The following is a 27,872-nucleotide window of genomic DNA, read 5'->3' as shown; positions in this document are numbered from 1 at the left end:
TCACACTGGTGAGAGCGCGGGCAGTATTTTTCCAGCACACTGGCCAAAGCCGACGCGGTAACCTTCTCCCTGGCAGTACCCTGGAACAGAGGAAGACAGGGTCAGCCACGAAGCTGCGGGGCCCATGGAAACCAACGCCCAGGCAGCCACAGAGCTGGTCAGCACACAGCTGGGCCAGAGGCTGGAGGTCCACGACAGAATGATCAGCGCTAAGCTTATATACAATTGTATAATATCACATTCTCCAATTCGCTTTCTTTCTTCTCTCTCTCTTTCCTTCTTTCCTTCCTTTCTGTATGTATTGGAGGTTAAACTCAGGAGCATTCCACCCTAAACTACACCCTCAATCCTTTATATTTTATTTATTTATTTATTTATTTGGTGGTACTGGGGTTCCTGGAAGCCCTTCTACCTCCGGGCTACACTCCCAGACCTATTTTTACATTTTTATTTGGAAACAGGGTCTCCTGAGCCAGCGCCCGCGGCTGGCTTCGAACCTGCGCGATCCTCCTGTCTCTGCCTCCCAAGCGCGGGGATTACAAGCGTGCGCCACCACGCCCGGCTATATTTTTTATTTTCAAACTGGGTCTTGCTAAGTTGCTGAGGCTAGTCTCAAATCTAGAATCCTCCAGTCTCAGCCTCTCACGCTAGGATTACAGGCATGCACCACCACACCCAGCCTGCCATACACTTGAAATAATCTCTAGGTTACTTATAATACCTAGTACGATGTAAATGGTATGTAAACAGTTGTTATACTATATTATTTAGGGAACAGTAACAAAAAAAGGTCCAGAGATGTTCAGTACAGCTACCATTTTTTTCTGAATATTTCCAATCTACAACTGACTGGTTTGACAGATGCAGAAATCCACAGACTGGGGGCAACTATATAGTTAAACTGGGATTGCAAAGGGCACGCCTTAGACCGTAAAAATAACAGGAGGAAAGTGAGATTTGCTGATTAGTGTTGGGGTATCATATGCTGTGGTCCTGAGTTCTTTCTGCATAGTTTCTGCTAAATCCACTTCGTTTCATCCACTGACCTGTAACAGCCTCACTGTGCAAGTATCACTTGAACTGAATCCAGCCCCCAAGGTGCACCGAATCAGGTTGAGTTATGGCTCCCAAAGACATCAAGTCCCAACTCCTGGAACCCTCGAATTTTTTTTTTTTTTTTTTGGTAAATGGTTTATTTTTTTCTTTTGAATTATTTTCTTAGGGTGGGTCAAAGTGTGTGTATGCTTTTATGGCTCCTGATGTAGGTCAGCCTTCAGAAGGACTGAATCAGGCTCCGGTGCCATCAGCAGTGTCGGGACAACTGCCCCTCCTGCTGGCCTTGCTCTCTGCAGATTGTATAAGTGTGAAATGAAATTGTTTTAGGTCAACACCCAGCCCTGTCAGTGCCCCCGCCGGCCTGTTTCCCCCAACTCAGCCAAGCTGTATGGCCATACCTGCTCATCTGACTGGAGGGGGTATCCTTGAGACAACTTGGGGTTCATTGCCTCCCTTCCCACTTCCCAGAATTGTGACTTAGTCCTACAAACCTCTCAGTATAGTGGTCTCCAGTGCACATTATTCCAAGAATATCCTAAGACTGTTGAGAAGGTGTTCAGGGGTCTGCTTTAATGAGAGTGCCTGCATTAGCATATTAGTTCTTTTGTACATAAGCACTGGTTTGTTAGCTATGCCAAGAACCTTATGTAAACTAGTAATCTCTTAAGCAAACCCACTCCTTGTGCTAAAACTACCCAGCCTGGCTTATGTCAGTTTGTCATGGGATCTGGCAGGCAGGACGTGAAGTATCCTCAAGAACCCTCGAATTTTATACAATCGTTTCTGCAGATGAGAGCTGCAGAAGGATCGTCAAGTGAGATTCTGGGTGAGCCTTCAGTCCATCACGAGTGTGTTCTATGAGAGGGGCAGAGGGTAGTCAACAAATAGAAGAGGAGGTGATACGGTGTTGGAGGCAGACAGGAGAGGTGCTGCTGCGAGTCAAGGAATGCTGGCGGCCACCGGGCGTGGGAAAGGCAAGGATGGATGCTCCCCGAGAGCCTCTGGGAGGAGCACAGCCCTGTCAGCACTTGGATTTCAGATTTTTGGCCTCAAAAACTTCAAGAGAGAAAATAATGGTTGCTGATCTATAAAGTTCATAGGAATTTGGAGCCACAGTCACAGGAAACTACCCGGGGCTCATCATTAAGCATGGAAACTGGCACAGGTGCAGTTGACTAGAACCCCTCACTGTAGGTGACTCGTTTGTGGAGAGAACAGAGAGACGAGTCCACGTGGGTGACCGAGGGAGGCGCTGCATGGCCTGAGCCGGGTTAGTCCCAGGGTTCAGAGGCAGGGAAAATGCAGTTCTGTTCTGACAGAGCGTTCTGTGTTAGATGAGGCTTAGCAGGTAGGACAGAGTCAGATGAGAGTACACAAACTCCAGGAAACCAGCAGTGGAGACCCACGGGAAGGCGTTGAGCAGAAGAGGAACAGTGGAGAAGCAAACAGGCACAAGGATCATGTGGGTTGTGGTGGCGGGTACATGAGCGCCATCCAGGTGTGGATGGATGGTGGTCTAGAGCTGGTCAGCTCCACAGAAAGGGCAAAGGCACCTGAAAAGCATGCCCAGCAGGCTGTGCTGGCGAAATGGGTCCAAGGGTCCAGCCCCCAGAGAGACTGTTGGTGATACCACCACAGCAGCAAGGATGGAGGGAAATGTGGGAGAGAAGGATGTGGGGGGCGAGCGTAGAGGATGGTGCCACCTCCTCCCCGGGGGGCTGCTTTATGGATACCACTGATGGGGTCAAGATGCCACACTTTCTGCAAACGGGGTTCCGGAAGATGTGGCAATGACATTGAAGCGCTTCAAGAAGATCACCACTATTTTTAAGTGCTTAGAATATAACAGGCACTCTATTAGGTGCTTTAGATACTATCAAAGGCATTAGGAATTGGGGATCTGAAGTCTGGGGAAGTAGCTCAGATGTAGGGCACTTGCCGAGCATGTACAAGGCCCTGGGTTTAATCCTTAAGAGATACAGAGACAAACCGGGGTTCTAAAGATTGGCCGTCTGAAAGAAAAACCAGATTTCGTGTGTGTGTGTGTGTGTGTGTGTGTGTGTGTGTGTGTGTGTTACTGGGGATTGATCCCAGGGTTGTTCTACCTCTGAGCTACACACCCAGCCCTATTATTTATTTCTTTTTATTTTGAAACAGGGTCTCCCGAAGTTACTGATGGCCTCACTAAGCTGCCGAGGCTGGCTGCAAACCTGTGATCCTTCCATCTCAGCCTCTCAAGTACCGGGATTACAAGTGTGGGTTACCACGCCTGGCTCAGATTTCATTATTTACTAGCTACAAAATGCTGGGCAAGTTGTTCAGCCCCACGAAGCTTTCATGGTCTCATCGGGGAAATGGTTCGGGCCTGATGCTGGATTTGAGCCCAGAAGAGTAGACATGCCATTTGTCTCTATCACTGGAACCAAGATGGGGCTCACAGGGGGTGGTCAATAAATGTCTCCTGAAGCAAAGACATAATCCTTACAACTATGCTGTGAGGTTTACTGTTGTATTACTAGGTCCCAATTTATTTAATTTATTTGGGGGGGACTAGAACCCAGGGTCATTCTACCTCCAAGCTATACCCCTAGCCCTATATTTTATTTTTAATTTCAAAATAAGGTCTCACTGAGTTGCAAAGGGCTTCGCTACGTAGCTGAGGCCGGCTGCGAACCATGATCCTCCTGCCTCGGCCTCCCAAATGCTGAGATTGCAAGCGTGCGCCACCAAGCCCGGCTACTAGTTCCATTTTAAAGAGGAAGAAAACTTAGTCTCAAAAAGGTGAAATAACTTGATGAAGGTAAAACAGCTGATGGGGACCTGGAAGTCCTACTGAGTCTGACTCTTAAAAAGTGTGTGGCTAGCCAGGCGTGGTGGCGCACGCTTGTAATCCCCATGCTTGGGAGGCAGAGACAGGAAGATCACACAGGTTCAAAGCCAGCCTCTCTAGCTTAAGAGACGCTGTTTCCAAATAAAAAATATAAAAATAGGTCTGGGAGTGTAACCCGGAGGTAGAAGGGTTCCATCCCCGGTACCACCAAAAAAAAAAAAAAAAGTGTGCAGCTTGCCATGATAGTGCTTCCTCACTATTAGCATGAGGACAGAATGGCCCCCAAAGATTTGAGGGACCCTGGCCTCCTTGGAAAGGGCTAAGTCCCAGCCCCAGTCACAGGAATAACAAGGAACCTGCCATTGTGGTGTAACCTCGCTCAGGGAAGGGGGACACACTGCAGGACCCGCACAGTCACTCTGGCCTGTGGATACTCACACTCGAAGTCCTTGGCAGCCAAGACTGGCAAGGAGCACAAAACACAGACAGGGAACCCGCACAGGAGAGTCAGCGCGATGGCCAGATGGTCACAGCCGACGGAGACAAACCGATAAAGCCTGCTGCGCGGCGGCTCTCACCTGAGATGATGACTTCATCTCCATCCAGCAGGAACGTCCTCGTCTGCCCCTTCCCCAACGCTATGGCCTTCGTCCCCTTCCAGGACAGCTCCAGCATGGAGCCAAAGCTTTCTGGCTCCTTCGTGAGGGAAAAAGGGTAAACGGTCAATGTAGTCACCTCTCGGGAAGGTGTCAGCTCTGCTGTGGACAGGGCTCATTCAGACCCAGAGCCCTGGGCAAACGTGGGGAGCCCCAGGCCCCAGACCCCGCCTCAGCCCTGGAGGGGCCACTTGGGCTGGCATGCTGCCCCGCCCCTCCCACTGCGAGCCCCACTGGCCAGATGCCAGGTGGCTTCTTTGGTGCCTGCTCCTTGCTATGGAGGACACAGCTCACAAGACCAGACACTGTTTCATTCATTCATTCATTCATTCATTCATTCATTCATAGTACTGGGGGTTGAACCCAGGGGTAATCTACCTCTGAACTACACCCCCAGCTCTATTTTATTTTGTTTGAAGCAGGGTCTCACTAGGTTTCTGAAAGTCTCACTGGATTGCTAAAGCTGATCTTGAACCTACAATCCTCCTGTTTCAACCTCCCAAGTACCGGGATGACAGGTGTGTGCACCGCGCCCAGCTCACTGTTAAATTTAACAGCCTCCCCCTGGGGAGAGATCGCCACCTCCCATGTGGCACATCAGGGCCTCCGGGGAGGGGCTGGCATACCTGGCCCAGGCTCATGGGGGCCCAGAGAGGACAGAAACTGCTGTGTCCTCTCATCCTGGGAGGGCAGAGTGACAGTGCTGAGACACCATGGCTGTCTCCTGACTCTTCCTAATGGACACAGAGGCCCAGAGCCCCTTGGCCCTGCCAGTCTCTCTCAGCTGAATGCAGAATGCAAGCCCCCCTCTATGTCAGACAGAACAGGCCTGGGGAGATGGACTTGTAAGATCCGCCCGCCTGGGTCCTGCAGGCCTTCTTGTGGTGAGCCGAGGGGCTGAGGTCTGCTTGGGAGCTGATGCGCTGCCCTCCAGGCCGCCTGACACTCACTGGTCCGCTGATGGTTCCAGAAGCCAAGAGGTCCCCGGGCCGCAGGTTGCAGCCATTGACAGAGTGGTGCGTCAGCTGCTGCAGCATGGTCCAGTACATGTGCTGAGGAAGAGGACGGGGGCCGGCTGAGCGGGCGTGGGCAGCAGCCGCTCTCCGCCACCTCTCGTCAGCCCTTGGGGCTCCCCAGCCATCTTTTGCCAGTCCCTTACAGAAAGGCCGTCCTCCTGTACCGCTGTCCAGGGACCTCCTCGACTGCTCTCCCAGCTCCCGCTCTAGCCCCAACTTCGGTTTCTCCATGATCTTATCCCTCCCGGGCTGCCTTCTCCAAGAAGTCCCTGGGAGCTGCCCTGCCCAGCTCCTCAGCCTACGACGGGCCCATCTGCGCAGGCTCACACCCTGCCTGTGTTGCGCTCTGATCCCCCTGCAGCTCAGAGCAGAGGACTTGCTCACATGCGACTACTCCAGGCCCTGGAGCTAAAGGATGAAGCCTCACTCCTGGGCAGACAAGGGAAGCAGGGACTCAAGGGAGAAGGGCCGGCACCCGGAGCCCAAGAGGCTCAGAGGCAGCGCGCCTGAGCATACCACAGCATCTTGGGTTGCCGCTCCTACAGCCACCCTGGCAGGCAAAGGAAACCCCAGAAATTGATTTTTTAAAGCCTATGAGACCCCTTCTCAAGAAGACCTCATCTCTTCTCTTTTCTTCCTTCCTTTCTTTCTTTCTTTCTTTTTTTTTTTTTTTTTTTTTTTTTTTTGGTACTGGAGATCAAACCCAAGGGCATTCTGTCTCTAAGCTGTAACCCCCAGCCCTTTTTCATCTATCATTTTGAGACAGGGTCTTGCTAAGTTGCTAAGGGTCACCCTTAGTTGCTGAGGCTGGCCTCAAATCTGTGATACTCCTGTCTCAGCCTCCCACATACTGGAATTACCGGTGTGCACCACCACACCAGGCTCCCTTATTTCTTCTTACAAACAATTCAGAGGATCTTCCAGTAGTTAACCAGCACAGGAAGAGGTACCCAGCTGCAATGGTCATTAGAGACAGACAAAATGAAGTCAAAATCTCCCAAAATGGCTACAATGAAAAGGCCAAACAATTAGATATTGCTGGTGAGAGTATAAATTGTACAACCAAGCTAGAAGTGGGCACATGCTTGTAATTCTAGTACTTAGGAGACCGAGACAGGAGGACTGCAGGTTCGAGGCCAGCCTCAGCAACTGGGTGAGGCCCTCTGCAACTCAGTGAGACCCTATTTCAAAATAAAAAATAAAATAGGGCTGAGAGTGTAGCTCAGATGCAGGATATCCCTGAATTCAATCCCCAATACAAAATAAGTAAGTAAATAAATAAATAAATAAATAAATAGTACAACCACTCTAAAACTGTTAAAAAGTCCTTCTAGTCTGAGTATATACATATTCTGTGATCCAGTAATCCTTGTGGGTATACAGCCTGCAGATAGGTACAGATACATGAACCAAAAGATATATACTAGAATGTTCACAGTAATTCTGCAATGGCCAAAAAATAAAAATCACTAAATAACAATCAGCAATAAAGTAGATAAACCAATTGTGTGTGGAATATTGACTCAATAGCAACGAAAAACATGAGCCATCACTGCTAATGGTAACATGGCCAATATCTCACAAATCTAATATTAAAAGATGCCAGGTAGAGAAGAATACACGCTGTAATAACTACATTTCTATAACATTGAAAAATAGACAAAAATTAACTTATGGTAAAAGAAGGCTTAGAGAGACCCTTGCTGGGGGTCATGACATGACCTACTGAGGGGCTGGAAATTTGCCCCTTTTGACCCGGGTGCAGGTAGCACATGGATGTTCAACTCCTTGGGCTTCACACTTATAGTTTGTGAATCTGTATCTATGTGTGTTGTGTTTCCATTAAAAGTTCACTTTAAAAAAATAAGTCCCGCCGGGTGTGGTGGCGCACGCTTGTAATCCCCGCGCTTGGGAGGCAGAAACAGGAGGATCGCGCAGGTTCGAAGCCAGCCGCGCGCGCTGGTTTAGGAGACCCTGTTTCCAAAATGAAAATGTAAAAAATAGGTCTGGGAGTGTAGCCCGGAGGTAGAAGGGCTTCCAGGAACCCCAGTACCACCACCAAAAAAAAAAAAAAAGTCTCTCTTATCAATATAATGCCTGGCAGGATAGGGAAAACCAGAGTCTTGACCCTTACAAGAATACTTATCATCCCCAAGAAAACCTCTGGCCACATCTGTGCATCCTCCGTGTCAAGAGCTCTGAGACCTCAGGGCCATTTCGAGAAAGGGGCAGGGCCATGAAAGCTCCGGACCATCAGGCTGATTCATCATCACATCCCTGAAGAGACGCCTGTCTTGTTCCTGCCAGGGAGAAAGAGCTCCCTCCTCCGCTGGCTCCCAGGAAACACCCTGCACACCTGAAAGCTTACCTTGAAATTGGACCTGCAGATGGTGGCTGGCTGGCTCATTCCTTCTCCTGTTGCAAGAGATGAGAAGTGACTCCAAGGAAGACTTCGTTTCACCCAGCAGGAGGAACATTTTTAGAAACTGTCCTGTGGCCTAAGCTTCCCATGATCCAACACCATTTCACTTGGCTCATGAAACACTAAACTCAGGGTGTGGATGCTGGGAGACTTCTACAGACATGGTCTAGTCCAAAGAAGGGAAATCCATGTACCAGAGCCACCACCTTCTCCTCCCGCTCCCAAGACAGACAGTCATAAGCGATCATGGCACATGTGTCCCCCCAGACAGGATGTAGCCTCGAAGTCCTTCCTAACACAATGCCCCTGGAAGCCAGAGATCGGCCGCCCTACACCAGTTGAAACTTATCTGTGATTTTCTAAATTTCGCTAATGACGGGCGGTGTGTGGGCAATACTTATTGAACATCAACTGCATGTGAGGTACCCGGCTACTGCCGCTCCACTTGTGAACAGTATTAATTAGAAAGCTCTTCCAATCCCTCAAAGTCTGCTTTCTCCCTTGGTTCTGGCCGCCCCTCTGAGGTCGCATAGAACAGGTGTGTTCTTCGACCCCATAACAGGTCAGGGTCCCCCAAGCCGCTCCTCCCTGGCCCCCTCACCCAGGCCCCAACTTGGGCCTCAGAACTGCGAAATCAGGACTAGGTTTCCGGTCACTGCTTTCTTGGTCATCTTGCTCCCTTCCCGACAGTGCCCTCCCTCCCCGGACACACTCACCTCTACCCAGAAAGGAAGAGCAAGAAAGAAGACAGAAACGAACCCGAGGACGGAACTGTGGGTAGAAAGAGACTATCTAGAGTTGATGACGCGTGGATTTAGTCCCAGCCTTGCGATTAGGCGGCTAAGTGGCTCAGGGTGAACCCTTGTTCCTTTCTGAGCCTCAGTTTCCCAATCTGCAAAATGAGAGAGTGGGACTGGCGAAGATTCCCAGAGGACCATGGCAGCCACCAGGACCATGGCAGCCACTGGGGCCTTCCCTCTATGGAGTGCTGCCTTCTCGAGAGCCCTGAGCTGCGTGCCAGGCAGAAAGCTACGCACAGCCCGGGGCATGCAGAGGACAAAGGAGAGCTCAGGGCTGTGTATGCCTCAGAGGGATGACTGAGCTCCCATGGGCAGGCCTGTGAGGTCAGGCTTTTTTTTTTTTTTTTTTTGGAACTGGGGATTGAACTCAGGGGTATTCTATTTCTGAGCTACACCCCCAGCCCTTCTTATATTTATATTATTATTATTATTATTAATTTTTGCGGTACTAGGAATTGGAACCCAGGGACATTTTACCTTGGAGCTACACCCCAGCTTTTTTTCTTTTACTCTTTATTTTGAAACAAGGTCTCACTGAGTTGCATAGGACCTCACTGAGTAGCTGAGGATGGCTATAAACCCAGATCCTCCTGTCTTAGCCTCCTGAATGCTGGGATTACAAGTATGCACCGCCATACCCAGTCTATTTTTTTTTTTATTATTTTGAAGCAAGGTCTCTCTGAGTTGTTGAGGGCCTTGCTACATTGCTGAGGCTGGCCTCAAACCTACAACCCTCCTGTCTCAGCCTCCTAATTACTGGTATTACAGGCATGGACCATTGTGCTAGCTGAGGCCAGGCATCTACTAAGCACTTGCTGAAATTCCCCACATGTTGTAAGGGGAGTCAGTGGCGGTACAGGAGCAGGGACCCTGAGGAGGCTGGGGAGGGATGTCAAGTGCAGGACAGGGGTTCCAGGCTCCGTGCGATGTGAGCCTGGGTGGTGCAAGAGCCATACACGTCTCAGGCCTGGAGCAGGTGCCTCACCTCCCACCCTGCCACAGCTCAGGAACTATCACAGCAGTAGCACTTGGCACGTGCATTTGCTGACCCCGGGCACCTCCACCCACCCATGACCTACCTTTCAGGGCAACAGAAAGGTTGATGTCAAATGTGTAGGGCTGGTCATGGCAGAGATATGGCAGGGGCCTGGGGTCCTGAGAAGGCAAAGCAGAGGAAAGAGGTCACTGGCAAGTGGACCCTGCTTGCCCTGGCCAAGCCCCCAGCCGCAACTGCCTCCCAGGCACGGAGGCTCCCCGGCGGCAGGAGTGACCCCTCTCCAGGGGCCCAGCACTGTGGCCCTGGACACTGTGTCCTTGGCTGGACAGTGAGGGTCAGTGTGGTCCTGTGTTCAAGGCTCCAAGAAGAGCAGCTCAGGGGAGTGATGTCAGCAGGTTAAAGGTCACAGGGGCCAAACCAGAGACGCCTCAGAAAGCCAGCAGAAGGGCCAGGAGAAGGGCGATCTGGGGAAGTGGTGGAAGACCAGAGATAGACCTAGGGCGATGATAAGGGCGAGTGGAGTCCCCTGAAGCAGAGGGTCCAGGCAGCCAGCAGAAACAGAGAGGCTGGCTTGTGCTGGAGCCGGCGAGGGAGGCAGTCTTGACAGCCAGGCCAGAAAGTCCACTGGCTGGCTAAAAAGAGCACTTTCCCGACACTATGGGGGGATACAAGGTTATTCTGGGTAATCTGAATGCATAGGGTTTGGTGTGTTTGTTACTGGGGATGGAGCCCTGGTTTGTGCATAGCCAAAGCGCTAGTTGGACGGCAGAGCTCTAGCCCGAGCCACATCTCCAGCCCCTGTGTGCTTCTGTTTCTGTTATCGGTGTGGCTGGTGATGCTGGTGGGGACAGAGTTCATTCTCTCAACATGCTATTTAAGGACACAAAGAGAAAAACATTACGTAAGTCATCGTTCAGATGGGGCAAGGGTGGTGACGGCTGATTGTAAATAGTACGGGAAGGGCTGGCTGGCATCAAGGAGAGTGGAGCTCAAACATCTCTGGCAGGGCCAGGCCGGTGCCCTGGCAGAGGGTGAGGGGAAGCAGTGCCCAGGTGGTCCCTGGTGAGGCCGCATGGGGCAGCTGGTGGTGGTTTCAGAGACAGTGACCAAAGACCTCACTGAGAAGGACAGAGAGACAGGCCCTGGCAGCTAAAAATGATGCAGGAGAGTCTGCAGGGAGTGAGGTCGGATCGCGGGAGGGCTGCCCCGGAACTTCACCAGGAATAGGTTTGCGGGGAAAGCCTCCAAATTTGCTTTCAGCAGAGCAAACTTGAGACTAGGTACAGTGCGACAGCCTCGGGGAGGGTCCAGAAGGAGAGGGGAGGGGCTGGGAGCTCATCCAGGCTGTGTCCACATAGAGGGTATAGCTGGAGCGAGGCTAGGAGAAGAGACAGGAGGAAGAGACGGGTTGCCAAACGCCATGGTGAGAAGCCCCAGGCCGCAAGGGGTCCTTCCCAGGGTCACGGGTGACTCTGGAAGGGCACTGGCAGTGAGGGGGTGGGGCAGCAGGCATTGTAACAGGCTGAGGAGTGAGGGTTGGGACCAGGAGCCCAGGCCTGAACAGGTGCTGGGAACTGGAGGCTGTAGGGAGGGACCGGCCCCCAAGGGCTGCTGGACTACATGCATTCTATGAGTCGGACTCCAGGAGGTACTCTCTGCACAGAACATCATTTGATGGCAACCTGGGAAGCTGTGCAACTTGGCTGCTTTAGCTGAGACCCCTTCTCCTGCCAGCTGGCCAGTTCCCTTGGTCCGGGAGGATTTTGAAGATTACAACATTCTCTGTGCAGAGAGCAGGGACACAAGGAGAATGGAGAGAGCCGCGGCCGCCTGGAGGTCACTGCAGCCAGGACCATCCAGGCACTGAACTGTGGACTTGTGAGGGCGGCGGGCTTCCCTCCCAGGCTGCACACCCGGCGTGGTTGCTCGGCCGGTGGCAGGCTTGCGGGCAGCAGAGCGCTAGCTCAAGAGAGTACTGCAGAAGGTGTGCTCACCTGCTCCGGGTTGGGCACAGCAAAAGGCATGAGGGCGTCCATGGGCACCACCCAGGGAGAGATGGTGGTTCCAAAGCTCTTTCCGAGAAATGGTCCAAGGGGAACGTACTCCCACTGCTGGATGTCCCGAGCTATGGGAGAGGCACAGGTCCAGGGCTTACAAAGGCTGACTGGGACTGAGCCCAGGGCTCCCTCCTGCCCTAGAGCCAGGGAGCGAAGACATCTGGCACAGCCCTATCCAGGGAGCTCTGGCCTCAACCAGGCTGCCCCAGGACCAAGGAGCAAGAGCATTCAATGCCAAGAACTGAGGGCACTGTGCCAGCTTATGGCAAAGAGAAGGTTGGCCACAGGATGGTCAGGACATCCCCCGAAAAGAAGCTAAGGAAAGCCCAGCAATCAACTGAAATCCCTGTGTGTCTCTGCTCTTCGCCTGTGCAATGAAAATCATAATGCTAACAGCAGCCTGTAGGGTCCAGTGGGAGAGAGCACTGGAGGCGTTAAGTCCAAGACTGACGCAAGGTGCTCAATAAATATTAGCTGTTAGCCGGGCGTGGTGGCGCACACTTGTAATCCCCGCGCTTGGGAGGCGGAGACAGGAGGATCTGCCGGTTCAAAGCCAGCCGCGCTGGCTTAAGAGACCCTGTTTCCAAATAAAAATATAAAATAGGTCTGAGAGTGTAGCCCGGAGGTAGAAGGGTTTCCAGGAACCCCAGTACCACCAAAAAAAAAAAAAAAAAAAGAAAGAAAGAAAATATATATATGAGCTGTTATGTCAGCCAGGACTTGGCTCGACATATGGAAGAGTGGAGCTCAGTGAGGTTAAGAACTAGCCCAAGGTCTCAGAGCCAAGGAAGCCTGTCTGGCACTCAAACCCATACTCTCAGCCTGCTGCCTGTGACAGCAGCAGACCCAGGAAAGAGCCCATGGCCTGTGGGACTTGGTCCCAATATCCACCTCCTTTTGTCCCTCCCTTCCCCGCCCCAGCCCTGAGGAGCACAGCAGGCACAGAGAGCTCAGCCACCAATAATTACCACTCCAGTCGTTCATGAGCACCATCCCAAAAATGTGCTCGTGGGCCTTAGAAATGGGGATCGGCTCTCCAAATCTGTTCCCAGGGCCTACAAAGAAAGCCTGACATGGGGAGAAGTGATGAGAACCCAGGGTGACCTGCCGCCCCAGATCACCCGTCACTCAAGAGCAAAGACCATGTGTTTCCAAACCTTGGCCAGGGACAAGGATTGCCACAGGGGCCTGGCATGACTCCATTGTATCTCGAAGTCATGAGCTGCACCTGAACAGTCAGGTGACCCAGAAAAGCACACGCGGCGGTCCCCGGCATGCACACACTCCTCTGCCCTGAGCCCCACAGCAGCCTCTTACCTGCTCTGTGCATCCAGGCCACTCTACTCCTTCCTTCTCAACCCATCTGTGCTTTGCATTTTGCAATTTGGCAACTCTTATGAGGGTTGTGAAAATACTTATTCATATTGTAGTCAACCACTAAGCCAAGCATGAGAGGGAGGGATGGGGAGGGAGTGGGGTAGGGACTTGGTGGGGGCTGGCTGGGTGATGTGTGCATTTATGTCTACAAAAGTTTTTTACCCCATTATGATGTATAAGTACAATACACCAATAAAAAAAATTTTAAAAAATACAAATACCAGGGTTCATCTTCATGTCATGAAAAATTAAAAGGTTGCATCCAGGAGTGGTGGTACAGGCCTCTGATCTCAATACTTGGGAAGCTGAGACAGGAGGAATGCAGACTTGAGGCCAGCCTCAGCGACTTAGTGAAATCGTTTCAAAATAAAAAGGGCTAGCCAGATGTGGTGGCGCACGTTTGTCCTCCCATTACCTGGGAGGCTGAGACAGGAGGATCACAGGTTCACAGCCAGCCGCAGCTACTCAGTGAGGCCCTCTGTAACTTAGTGAAACCCTGTTTCAAAATAAGGAATAAAATATAGGACTGGCCATATAGTTTGGGTTCCATTCCCAGTATTGCCCAAAAAAATTTAATAAAAATAAAAAGGGCTGGGGGCATAGCTCAAAGATAGAGTGCCCCTGGGTACACCTGACACTCCAATCTGTCACGCACTGCCTCAGAAACAAAACAGCATTGACGTGATCTCTTTGAGCTTACAGAATATCTCAACATCATTGGGGGAAAAACACTACCACCAGCTAAAGCAGGTACAAACCCAGGTGCCCGTTTTATTTATTCTGTGATCATGTTTAAACACTACACATTTTTCATTAAGATTTTTTTTAAAATCCCTGAGACAAGAGGATCATGGTTTGTAGCCAGCCTTAGCTACTTAGTGAGGCCCTTTGCAACTCAGTGAGACCCTGTTTCAAAAAAATAAAGAATAAAAAATAGGGCAGGGGGTGTAGCTCAGAGGTAGAATGCCCCTGGGTCCCGTCCTCAGTACCACACACACACAAAAAAAAAATCTCAAGGGAGCCATCTCATGAAGACCCCTCTACCACTCTCAAGCTCAGGCTATCTGTCCCTCTCCCCCAGCCACTTTTCCGTTCTCTTTCTCCCTTTTCTCTGTCCTACCCCAACTCAGGGAAAACATCCATCTCTGAGTCCTTCTTTCTCCCTGGAAGACCCAAACCAGGGGCCAGGCTCCTGCCCTGGAGAATCATGACTGGGAGCCCTCCTAGAGGCTCTGGAGGCTCAGTCCATAAGGCTGCCAGTGGGCGGAGGCTGGTAGGGAACACCCTGCCCCCAGGGGCCTATTCAGCAGCACCTATTTCCCTCCTTTCATCCAAATGAAGTCAGAGAACAGGATAGGCAGCAAAGGGATCTGCAGCAAAGCCGACTGATGGTCCAGCACCCCTTCCCATCATGCTCCTGCTCCTCGCCTGGGGTACTGGCCAGAGTTCTGTGCCTTTCTTAAAAAGGGCAGCTCTGCAGTACAAGGGACCCTTGGGGCGACGAAACCAGCGGAACCCATGTCAATATCCCGGCTCCGTACTGCACTACAGATAGGCAGGATGTCACCATCCGATGCTGCAAGAAAGATCTTCGGGCTCTCTTTTGTTACTTACAATTGCATCTCAATGATCTCAAGTGATGATCTCAAAATAAAACATTTAATTTTTTTAATGCAATCCTGAAATGACCACAGTTTTGAGGTTGTGTGGGCCTGGCCATAAATGCAATGGGAACTAGCAAGGTCAGTTCTTATAGTTCATGGTAGCTATGTTCTATGAAGTCACCAAGAACACTGAACTAGCAAATATTTGGCTAAATGTTCCTGAGGGACACAGTTATATTCCCACAAGACTCTGGTTACAACACTATAATCAACTGGTTAATACATAACTATAGTGAGACCCTGCTTCAAAATAAAAAATAAAAATGAACTGGGGGTTGAAATTGGAGGTAAAATGTCTCTGGGTTCAACCTCTAATACAAACAAAACAAAACAAAAACAAAAAGCAGACAAACAAATACCATGTTCTATATGTGTATTTCTATTTAAAGACAACTTATTTATGACACTGTTGATTCATTATCCTTGAACTCCCTGTCAGGAGCACTAGAACTCATCCTACACCAGGCTTATCTAATCCACATATTCTCTGCGAGGCACATCCTGGCCTGTGTGCCCTTAGCACCTGGGCATTGTACCTGCGGACCAATATAAGAAGCAAAATCACTCAAAAAGGAGCAAAAATGTAAAGCCTGGCACTAAGCAGGCCACCAGAAGAGCACAGAGGGAGAACTGAAGTCAGGGTGTCGCCTTACCTAAGCTCATCTGGGGACCTGTGCAACAGGAAATGTGTGCGTGCGCGCGCGTGTATATGTGTGTGTGGCGTTGGGGCTTGAACCCAGGGGCATTCTACCTTTGAGCTACACCCCCAGTCCAATTTTTTATTCTTCATTTTGAAACAGGGTCTCACTAAGTTGCAGAGGACCTCACTAAGAAGCTGAGGCTGGCCATGAACCTGTGATCCTCCTGTCTCAGCCTACCAAGTACTGGGATTACAAGCATGCACCCCCACACCCGGTTGGAGACACACATTTTTCATGATCCTGTGCACGAATGACTACAAAATCTCTGTGAGTACTAATTTGGGGGTTACAAATAAGTTTCAGCAAGGAAATCCACAAATACAGGATTTATGAATAATGAGAACTGGCTGCATGTGTGTGTGTGTGTGTGTGTGTGTGTGTGTGTGTGTGTGTGTGTGTGTGTGAGCCTGTGTGTTACTGGGGATGGAAACCGGAGGCTTTCTACCTCTGAGCTATACCTTCAGTCCTATTTTATTTTTTATTTTGAAACAGGGTCTCACTCAGTTGCTAAGAGCCTCACTAAGTCGCTGAGGCTGGCTGTGAACTTTCAGTCTTCCTGTTGCAGTCTCCCAAGTCCTGGGATTACAAGAGTGTGCCACCACGCCCGGCTCATCTTCCTGTTAATGGCCACACGGGCCCACTGATTGCTACTCATGTGGCTGAAGGTGCATGAACCTTCCTGTAGGGCAACTATCCCAGAAGGAGCTCTCCTGCCTTAAGGCTCATACCTACCCCATGTCAATAAGACACCCTGACTCAGGGGGTGTAGCTCAGTGATAGAGCACTTGCCTAGCATGCACAAGGCCCTGCATCCCATCCCCAGCATCACTGAAACACACACACACACACACACACACACACACACACACACCCCATGGCATAGCTTACCATTTCCAATTCCATATCCAAGCGTTTAGAGGGACCATAGACAGGAGGCTTAGCTAGAATAAGACCAGGAAGAACAGGCTACTGTGAGCGCCAGGCTACAGGGTCACCGTGTGGGAAGAGGTTGCTGGGTAGTGGCAGGGGTGACGCTGGGGTCACTTACAGTTATCGGGTCTCATCTGTCCCATGGGCCTTCGGATGGGGGTGCCAGACACTACAATGGAGGAAGCGCGGCCATGGTAGCCCACTGGTAAGTGCAGCCTGAGGAAGGAAGGTGAAGGAGTCAACAAACACAGTTGCACATTTTCAAATAAACTTTAAAAAGAAATGAAGGCTCTGGGCGTGGTGGCGCCCACCTGTAATCCCAGCACTTGGGGGGTCTGAGGCAAGAGGACTGTGGATTGGAGGCCAGCTTCAGCACTTAACAAGGCCCTTAGCAACTAAATGAAATCCTGTTTCTAAATTTAAAAGTTAATAAAATAGGGCTGGGGGTGTAGCTCACAGGTAGAATATTCCTGAGTTCAACCCCCAGTATCAAAAAGAAAAAGTAAATAAGAGAGAAAGGAAGGAAAGAAGGAAGGGAGGGAGGGAGGGAGGGAGGGAGGGAGGGAGAAAAGCTGGGCACGGTGACACATGCCTGTAATTCTAGTACTTGGGAGGCTGAGGCAGGAGGATTGCAGATTCAGTGCCAGCCTCAGTAACTTAATAAGACTCTATTAAAAACAAAATAAAAAACAACAAATGCTGGGGGCAGAATCCTCCTGGGTTAAATTCTTGGTACCAAATTCAAAGAAAGAAACCAAGAGTCAACATATTTTCATGGTTTTAAAAACCAAAGGTACACGGGCTCTAAGAGTGGCCCTGGCTTGGCAGAGGTCACCCAGTCGGAAAAGGCGGCACTGAGATTCAAATCCAGGTCTCCGTCTGCAGGGGGCTGCTGCTTCCTCTCCAGCCTACTTCATCCCTACCTAATCTCAGGGCACCTCGGGAACAGATCAGAAAGCTGGACACACAAGAGTCATGCCAGGGCAACAAGACACAGTAAGAAACGTGGAAGAGGAAATAAAAAAGGAGGGTAGCCCCAAACATCAAAACACTACAGTGATTTTACAATAGCGGGGTAGCTGAGCATGGTGGCGCACGCTTGTAATCCCAGCATTTGGGAGGCTGAGACAGGAGGATCATGGTTGGAGGACAGCCTCAGATACTACTTAGTGAGGCCCTTTGCAACTCAGTGAGACTCTGTTTCTAAAGAATAAAAAATAGGGCTGGATGTGTCGCTTGGCTCCATCCCCAGTACCGGGGGGAAAAAATAGCAGAGTATGGTGGTGTACATATGTAATCCCAATACTCAGAGAGTTGACAAGGAAGTTTGCAAGTTTGAGGTCAGCCTCAGCAACTTAGTGAGAACGCCCCTGGGTTCAATCCCCAGTACTGAAAAAATAAAGTAAAATAGCACAACACCAATACAAGGGGCTCAACTAAACACACTAAGAACCTGGATGCAGGTGAAAAATACAATGTATGATAAAACTGATGAATGCTCTGGACAATGGGAGAAGTTAGACCCTCTAGTGCAGTGAATGACAGCTCCCCAAAGATATGGCCATGTTACGGCTTGGATTTTAAGTTCCCCTAGACCTTATAAGCAAGGCAGCCATGTTGGAGGTGGGTTATGGTTGCTGAGGAGGGATTCCCGGCACACTGGCCCACAAGCAGGTGGCTATAGTTTCTGGCTCTTAGTCTCAAAAAGCATCCTTCTGAGAGAGGGAAGACACGGAGAAGAGGAAGTGCCGTGAGAAGAGAGAGGCAAAGAGGGCAGGGATGTGGCCACAAGGGCTGCCCCGTCACCAGAAGGGACGCGGCGAGGGAGTGGGCTTCCCCGGGAAACTCCAGAGGGCACAGGGCCCTGCTGCCACCCGGGTCTCAGGCTACCGGCCTCAGGAACTAGGACACAGGAAGTTTCTGTTGTAGATGCCACCCGGAGGTGGTACTTTGTTACAACAGCCTCAGGAAACAAGTATAGATCCCACATCTCACCTCACACATTAAAGGACATTCCACATGGATTAGAGATCTACACGCACAAGGAAAGAAAGTGTTAAAAAACATGTAAGGAAAAAATGCATGAAGAATGTGTTAGGGGAAAGTACAACGGAACGATGATAGATCGCTTACAAACCCAGGAATCCAGAAGGACTGCATTGACTCAGAATCTAATCCCAACCTCTGTTCTCCAGAGGAAGGCGCTTAAGGGCCCTGGGCCATGGCCATGCCAAGAACCCTAGAAGCTGAGGCGACTGTTTCCAGAGGCTACAACATCATCCTCACTTTTTATTTTCTTCCCCTGAGGTTAAAGGTTGCTTTAACCTAAGAAGGCTTAGCAGCTCCCGGGACAAACATACTGCTGGAAACGGACAGACTTGGACTTATCCACATGTCCGGCCCGCACCATACCAGTTGGGCATCAGGGCGTTCTCCTTGTCCCTGAACATGATTCCAACGTTGGTGGCATGCTGCCGAGAGGAATAGAAGTCCGTGTAGTCTCCTGCAGAAGAAAGATCCCATGATGTCCAGTTCCAAGGACAGGGCGGTGGGCATGCTCGCAAGCTTGCGCATGCCAGAGCTCAAACTCTTGGGCAGTGATAGCCCCAAGCACAAGATGACACCGCCTCACTACAGAGGCATTTTTAGAGCCCCTCAGCTAACAAAGAAGAAATGAGTTGAAATTTTCTGAAGCAGACAGTTGAATTTTTGTTTTGTGGCACTGGGGATCGAACCCAGGAAAATGAAAAGAGTTACACCCCAGCTCTTTTCATTTTTATTTTGAAGCAGGGCCTTGCTAAATTGCTGAGGCTTTTGCTAATTTGCTGAGGCTGGCCTCGAACCTGCAATCTTCCTGTCTTAGCTTCTCAAGTTACTGGGATTACAGGCGTGTGCCACCGTGCCTGGCCTGGAGTTTGAATGTGAAGTGTGTGACCCTACTCCCTCTCTTGGACTTCCTACTTTGTATTCTGTGGTGATAATGGGGATTGAACCTAGGGCATTTGATCCCTCAGTAAGCTACACCCCCAGCCCTATTTCTTTACTTTTTAAATTTTTAAACAAGGTCTCATTAAATTACTGCGTTCTAGCCTCAAACCTGTGATCTTCCTGTCTCAGCCTCCCAAGTACTGGGATTACAAGGTGTGCGTGTGCCACCACACCCAGAATTGAACTTCCCACTTCTAACACACACACACACACACGCACACGCACACGCACACGCACACACACACACGGCTTGGGGCTCTACAGAAGGACTCTCTTTGACACAGCTTTGCTGGAGCTGTGCCTGCCACCTGAAGCCATCTCCCTGTCTCTGTGCATTCAAACCCTGGCAACTCTTTGAGTCCCCCCGCCCTCGTTCCTCCATAACCACTGCCCAGTGACTCCCTCGAGCAGCATCCTTCCCTCCTCCGAACCCCTCACCTGCACCTTCATGGAGCAGGCTTCTCCTCCCACGGGTGCCCTGGTCGTACGTGTGCTTATCTGTGCTAGAGCCGGCATTTCAGGGAGCCCCAGCCCAGCCCTTAGTCTCTTGACTCCCCCGCAGTACCAAGAACAAGGTCTTGGACATTGCAGATGCTTAGTCAGTGCCTGTTTACTACGGGGAATTGACCAGGATGCTTTGTAAACTGTGGGCATCCTTTTCTTATTGGAAGAATGAACTAAAATTTGTAGAAAAATCCAGTTGGGATAGTTTACTCATTTATCTTCCTTAATCTCCCATCCTCCCCCTAAAAAGCTGAGAACTCCAATCCTAGCATTCTAGACTCTAGACGTGGAAATGGGAAAGGACGAGGCAAGAAAGCAATTTAAAGGCAGAGAGAGCGAGGGGGATGGGCAGACTGAGCCATAGTGGCTGCTCAGTCCCAAAGCACAAAATTAACAGCTGAAATGGCACCGCGGGTCATTCAAACCTGATAAGGAACCGGAGCATGGTGGCACACACCCGTAATCCCAGTACTTAGGAGGCTGAGACAGGAGGATAGTAGATTCAAGGCCAACCTCAAATACTTTGCATGATCACACCCCCCCCCCAACAACTTAACAAGACTCCCAGCAACTTAGTGAGACCTTGTTTCAAAATAAAAAGGGCTGAGGGTATACCTTGGAGGTAGAATACCTCTGGGTTCAATCCCCAGTACCAAAAAAAAAAGAATCCTTGAAAGACAATTGTTAGCCAAAAAAGATCAGAGTCCAAGGAGTACATGAGGGGAAGCAGCCCATTCCTGATCCCATCCTCCAGCTTTTGCCAAGATACCAGGACTTTGCCCAACTGAAGAGCCGGTCCAGAGTCCCATCCTCTGAGGACAGGGCCAGTAGGCCTCTGAGCACCCATACGTGCCTGAGTTGAGGCCTCCCTAGGGAAGATGGTCAGGGACATGGCGCAGCGCCTCTGGCCACAGGCTGGCCCAGCCTGTCTCTGCTTCAGGCTGAGAGAGTCATACCACTTCCAACTTTTTGATTCAAAGGCTAACCAGATGGCCTGCCAAGTACACACAGGGGCCCTGCACAGCCCTCTGGCCTCCTTCCTCAAAACCACTCACTCATGACAGCCCAGAGCGCTTGCCCCACGGCCTTTGGGGAAGGGAGCGCAATCTGTGCGGGCAGCCACGTAGCTGGGCACAGGCTTGAGAGGCTTGCAACTCCTCAGATGAGCACAGCCTGGGTCTGAGACCAGTCGGGGCTGGAGATCAGGGGACAGCCTGGAGCCCTTGCTCCATTTCCTCCTTCACCAGGACAGGGAGGCCGAGGCAGCTGGCCAGCCCTCTCGTCCCATTAAACTGTTCATGTTGTCTTAGTAAAAGGACAGTACTCACCTATGGTGGCAGGAAGATGCATCGTGGCGGAAACCTGGGAGGTGAACGCGCTGAAACACAGAACCAGGCTCCAAGGTCACGCAAATACTAACCTAGGGCCCCTGCCCACCTGCAGGCTCAGCCCTGGCCACCCACAGAATCCTGCCCACCATCTCTAGAGGGCACCTCTGGGCAGGACGAGGCCCAGAGCTGGGCTGAATGGGGCCACACATGGAGGAGACACTAAATCCTTAATGTCGCAGCTACACTGCACTCTGGAAAACAAGGCTGGGGTGGTAGGAACTCCTGCTCTAGAAACCAGATACCACTGAGCAATGGCAGAGTACTGAAGCCAGCCAGTGGGCCTGGCCAGGCTGCTCCCCAGACAGTGGGTAACCCCAGGCCACCCAGAGCCTCCCACCAACACAAACCCCGGCAAAGGCTGGAGGGAGGCCGCCTAGCTCAGCAAACCCAAGGCAGCCGAGCCTCAACTCAGAATGACCCTCCCAGCCAGCCTCTGTCCCCGGGCCAGGTCCCTCCTTGTGCCGTGTCCGGCTGCTCCTCACCGCTTCCGAAGTTCCGCATCATCTCTGAGCCGGCCTTGCTTAGCAGACAGCAAGTTCTGCAAGAGAGCTCTCGCCTCCTTCCAGGCAGCTTGCCCCAGGCCCATGAAGCTGTTGAGAGTTGGCTAGGCCCAGGACAGGGAGAAAAAAGGTTGTGCATGGGCGAGCCTGGGAGGACCCTCCTGCTCCAGGGAGGCGGCCACAGTGTCGGCCCTGTCCCTTCTCTCTGTCCATTCCAATGTTCAGGCCCCCTGCTCTTCATTTGTGACTCATGCATCAGCTGGAGAAAGCTATTACCTACCTACATTCTTTCCTTCCTCCCTTTCTTCCTTCCTTCCTTCCTTCCTTCCTTCCTTCCTCCCTCCCTCCCTCCCTCCCTCTCTCCTTTCTTTCTTTCTTTCTTTCTTCTTTCTTTCTTTCTTTTTTAGAGGGGAGGGGTACTTGGGATTAAACCCAGGGGCAGTTTATCTCCAAGGCATACCACAGCCCTATTTTATTTTTTATTTGGTGATAGGGTCTTGCCAAGTTACTAAGAACTTCACCAAGTTGCTGAGGCTGGCTTCAAACCCGTAATCCTCCTGTCTCGGCCTCTCAAGTACAGGGACTTCCTGCCAGCTGATGTGTCTCAGAACAGCCCCAGCCTTATCCATGGGAAACCTGGGACCCGTGAAGGTACTGCCTCTGCCCAAAGTGGAGGGCAAAGACCACTTTCTTGGCACGTGTTTGTACTAAGTGCCACTAGAATTAGAGACAAGCCACATACAATGTCCTACCTCACTGAAGACATCCTGGTGTTTGCAGAGGACAGGCCCGGTGAAGAGGTGCTTAATGACACTCAGGTCCAGGATCTGGTCACCAATGGCCACGCCAATCCGGGGCCTCGGCTGGGAGGAAGACAGCTTGATCAGCACTGGGGAAAGTTTCGGGCAGGCTTGACTCATTTAGTCAACAGCCTATTTTAATCCCCTACTGGGAATTGAGCTCATGGGTGTTCTATCTCCAACCTCTACCCCCAGCCCTTTTTTTTTTTATTTTGAAACTGGGCTAAGTTGCTGAGGCTGGCCTCAAACTTGCAATCTGCCTGTGTCAATCTCCCAGTTACTAGGAATACAGGTGTGCACCACCATGCCTGGCTAAGAGTCTATCTATTAAAGATATTCTAGGTCCTCCCCTTAGATCGCCCTTATGGAGAGAGGATTAGAAACTGGGTCCTCAGCATTCTCCCCTAGCTTCTTTCTCTGCTTCCAAGACAAGACAGAAAAAGAATCTGTGTTCCCTCAATGGGAAATCAAATACCCCTTGAAGTGGGGAAGAGCAGGCAGCCTGGTCCAAGCTCCTTATCCAGGCAAAGTCCCCTGCAAAATTCTCCAGGCATCCATGAAATATCTCCAGGACGAGCAGCTCTCCAAGCTGGCTTATCAGGCAGCTAGATTCTTTTTCAGTCTGAACCTTTTCTGTGCTATAAAATCCCAACATCAGCTCTAATGAGATGTTTCAACTCTTTGGCTCAGTTTGGCCTTTACTCTCCCCGCCGCTCCTTTAACCCCGAGCTTTGCTGGTCAACAAGGAACCGGAGAGCCTGTCCGTAGACTCCACCTCCTCAGTCTGTGTTCTGGGCCATGCTTCTAGAGCTCCTGAACCACCAGAATAGCCATTTCAATTCCAAGGAAGCTGAGAGGTGGGATGACTGGCTGGCTTTATCTCTAATCGCTTCTCTCGCTATGGTTGGCATAGAGAGGAGAGCTCTCTCTTCATGCATGCCAGCCCCTGGAATCAGGGGTAGACCAGAGCTCTCCCCTGGCCTTCAGGCCTCAGGCTCAGCTAGAGAGAGGGGAGCTACTGGATTCTAGGCCAGTCCCTGGAGAGCCTGGCTACTTATTCCCTGCTCTGCTAACTCTCTGAGCCCGTTGTTCCCTCTGGGATATGGGAACTGCTGTGAGGAACACAGAGCTGAGCCACCTGGATGCACGTGGCCATCTACTCAGGCAAGGTGCAGGGCAGACTCTAGGGCTGTTTCTCTGATCTTGGTCCCCAAGCTCAGCTGAAGGCAGGGAACCACCACCACGGGGCAAGCTCTCAGATGTAACTGCAAAGGCTGCAGCCTGCTCTGTCAGCTGTGAAGGAAGCCTGGAAGCTTCAGGTGGCAAGTCCCCGCCCTCGTGCTGCGAACTATGACCAGAGGACCCAGAAGACAGTTTGCGAGAGTTACTTCCTCCGCTTTTTCTTTCTTTGTGGTACTGGGGATGGAACCCAGGGGTGCTCTACCCCTGAGTTACACTCTGAGCCCTCTATCTTTTCTATTTTTTGGTACTGGGGATTGAACTCAGGAGCATTGCACCTCCAAGCTACACCCCCTTTTTTGCAGTACTGAGGGTAGAACCCAGTACCTGGAGCATTCTATCTCAGAGCTATATCCCCAGACCTATTTTTTATTATTTATTTTGAAACAGGGTCTCACTGAGTTGCAAAGGGACTCACTAAGTAGCTGAGGCTGTCCTCAAACCATGATCTTCCTGTCTCAATCTCCCAAGTACTGGGATTACAAGCGTGCATCACCATGCCCGATATACACCCCCTTTTTATTCTTTTTTTTTTTTTTTGAAACAACATCTTGCTAGGTTGCTGAGGCTGTCCTCCTGTCTCAGCCTCCTAAGTACTGGGTCATTTTTTATTTTCAGACAGGGTTCTTGCTAAATTGCCCAGGCTGGCCTCAAATTTGTGATCCTCCTATCTTAGCCTCCCCGAAACTGGAATTACAGGCATGTAGCACCACACCAGGCTAGTTCCTCTACTTTTAGTGTGAAAATTATTTTCTTCAGTGTTAGACTAGAAAGGCTTGGGACAGTATCCCTGGGATCTTGGTTCACTCTGTCCCTCGCCATCTTATCACCCCGGACAAGTCCCTGATGCTCTGGGCCTCAGTTTACCCTATAATTGAGGCGGACACACTAAAGAAGGCTATCTCTTCAAAAAAAAAATGAATGCAGGGTCATAGGAGGAACTCTAGATGAAGAAGGAGAAACCACAGATGAACAAATAAGGCGCCCTAACTGGGAGGGATGGAAAGGGGGAAGAGGGAAAAACCCTAATGCACATGATGTAAATTCACAAGCATGTCAAAGTCGATCAGTAAGCCAACATGAGAGGGGGGGTCGGGGCTGGGGTGGACCCTGGGGAAGGGCTAAATGAGTGTCGTGCGCATGCATGCCTCTACCATCTTATACTCCATCAAGATGTATGACTGCAATGCACCGGTAAAAAGAGAATTTATAAAAAGAATGAATGCATTGCCTGTTTTATACTATTTTTTTCATATTGACATAAAGACACCCAAAAGAAAGCTCTACCTAACTCTCAGCCATATAAGGGAAAGTATGAAATTGAAAGGCTGATAGATGCGGGGTCCAACTCCAAACCTGCCTTTTACGGGCTGTAAAAATCTAAAGCTCGAGTCTGAACCGCAGTTTCCTCATCTATATTAGTGGGGACGATAAGACAAGGGTAGATTTGTAGTGAGAATTCAGTTGGTATCTGTCAGTCTCTTGACACCAGAACAGGTAAGAGCAGACACTATTCATCTGAGGAACACTTAAGAAGCGGAACATTTATGAGGCTTCTGGGTCACTGTGGAGAGAGCAGCGGCGTGGGCTGGGGTGCAAGCCGGGAGCTCACTCCAGCAGCCTGCTTAGTGGAGCCTCTGAGGAGCTGACACTTAAGCCGACTCCTGAATAGTAAGAAACAGGACAGAGAGAGTAAAAGGAAGAATATTTTAGGCAGAAGAAATGATACATGCTAAGTCCCTGACACAGAAAGTGCTCTTAGGACACCTCATAGGCTGAAAAACAGCCAGAAAGGCTGGAGAGAGCAGAGGCCAGGAGGCAGAGGAGGCCAGACCTTAACAAGACGCTTGACAAATCAGCCTCCCCCTCCACTCCCTCTCCCCATTTCTCTGAGCCATCGTCCCTGCCTTCAAAGGGAGCATCATCATATAGGCCCTGCTAGTCCACAAGCAATCACACATGGAGGGAGGGGATCCCCTGCAATCTTTAATCCCCAACCAACCCTCAGCACAGTGTCTGGCCTGGGGTCGAGGTTACTAAGCAACTGTTGCATAAAATAACGTGATGCCAGCACCTGCAGTGACAGAGTTAGATGAGGGCCGTATAATTTGGAGGCCCAGAACCTTCTGGAAGGCCAAATCTCTACCCTAGCACTCTTATCAAAAGGTACTGTGAAGCACAGCTCTCTCCCAGAAATCCTGATGGCTGCTTAGAATATTCTGCTAATGAGACCACAGGGTGTGGTAATATGAAGGCCCCTGGCTACACACTAAGGGGCATTCATTCTTAATTCCCTTGGAAAGCAGACCAGAGCAGGCCTCTCACGAATGTTCCGGTGCGTGCCTACAATCCAAAGTATTTGAAAGGCTGAGACAGGAGGATTGCAGGTTCAAGGACAGCCTCAGCAACATTAGTGAGATTCTCAGCAACTTACTAAGACCGTGTCTCAAAATAAATAAATAAATTAATTAATTAAATAAAATAGAGCTGGGGGTGTAGCTCAGAGGTAGAATGCCCCTAGGTTCTATTCCTAGTACCCATCCCCGATTCCCAGTGTTCCTGTCTAATTGATATGCACCCCAGGAAAGATGAGGACTTATCTGCTGAGGGCAAAGTGTGAGAGGAGGGGAGAGGGAGGGTCCTACCACCAGAGGGTGATTGGCTGACACAGTCAAGTTTTAACTTGCCTCATCTGCGTGTCCCTTCAGAGGGCTGTTAACTTTTTGTGTCCTTGCAACATCTGGTTAGGCCTGCCAGTTGTGAAACCACAAGTTGACTCTTCTAGAACAACGCATTTACCACGGCAGGACCACAAAAGGCCAACCCCTTGGGCCACTGAGCAGCCATGAAAGGAGGGACCCCAGTGTCCAGGAAAGGGCCCACAGCCGAGAAGCTCATTGAGCAAACATTTCCTGGATCAGAGTGGTGCAAGCGGATTTTAGGGTTCTACGTCTTACAAGGGCTTGATCAGGAGTTTATGTCTAAAGGCAAAAGTAGAAATCTAAGCAGAAAACACCAGCACAAATCCAAAGAAATCTGCTCTTCACCCAGAGACCCTCTTGTTTATTTGTGGATAAAACCCCAGTTTTCAAAGATTTATTTCTAATCACCGTACACTTACAAGTGAAAGTTCCTTTCTCTGCTATCAAAGGGCTTCTGATCAGCAAGGGAACTGCTGGGAGCGCAATCCAGAAGCTGGAAGAATTCCAGACAGCTGCAGAGAGACATGGTCTCTCATTCAGACTCAGAGTCTGAGTCGCTCCGGGCCGCTAAAAATGCTAGGGTTTAACTTACATTTTCTGGGTTCCAGGCTTAGGGGCTAACTAGCTAGGTGAACGGCCAGCCCTATCCTGGCTTCCTGGGGGGAAGGAAACACCCCCAACAACTCTGAAGTAGGCAGGAGGACTGTTCGATTCCGCTCCTCAGTATCAATAATCGATGTTCTCGGAGAATTACATAATTCCACTTCATTCTGCACTTAATACTCATATGATCTGAGGAAGCAGGCTGCGAGGTTAAATTATATGCACAGCTAGAAAGTTACCGGGCGAGATTCGAACCTACGGGTCCTCTCCACGGACCTCTCTTTAATACCCAAACGCCCCCACCCCCGCTCTCCGCTCCCCTCCACGCCCTCCCGAGCCCGCAGCAGCTCACATTGCTTTGGGTGGAGAAGACGCCATAGGGCAGGTTGTGGATGGGGAAGTCGGAATCCTCGGCCACTGGGACGAAGGACATGCTGGTGAGCACTGGGCAGGGGAAGGGCGCTGAGCTCAGGGCCGCGGGCGGACGGCGATCAGGCCAGGCTGCACCCGGCGGAGCCCGCCCAGTGGGCCGGGCCACCCCCCGCCCGGGACGCCCCCGAGGACTCCGCCCGCCCACCAACCCACCCCGCGCACCCTCCCCACCGTCCCCAGCCACCCGCTCCGCGAGACCCGACAGCG

The 27,872-nt window shown here is 50.8% G+C and overlaps 1 protein-coding gene across 1 annotated transcript; it reads right to left on the bottom strand.

The window, feature by feature from the left end:
- FAH (fumarylacetoacetate hydrolase) lies at positions 1-27,666 on the bottom strand (the record flags this gene model as incomplete). Its single annotated transcript, XM_080690674.1, has 14 exons — positions 1-80; positions 4,465-4,582; positions 5,493-5,594; positions 7,927-7,973; positions 9,860-9,935; positions 11,772-11,902; positions 12,803-12,902; positions 16,465-16,517; positions 16,625-16,722; positions 18,919-19,009; positions 21,327-21,376; positions 21,872-21,993; positions 22,642-22,752; positions 27,586-27,666. 14 exons carry the CDS (start codon positions 27,664-27,666, stop codon positions 1-3), a joined length of 1,260 nt encoding a protein of 419 aa, XP_080546800.1.
- Positions 27,667-27,872: the final 206 nt, after the last annotated feature.

Source organism: Muscardinus avellanarius (assembly GCF_963383645.1).
Source record: "Muscardinus avellanarius genome assembly, chromosome: 3".
NCBI classification, from domain to species: domain Eukaryota; kingdom Metazoa; phylum Chordata; class Mammalia; order Rodentia; family Gliridae; genus Muscardinus; species Muscardinus avellanarius.
Note: the sequence above shows the minus strand (reverse complement) of the source record. Positions and strands in the feature narration are given on the sequence as shown.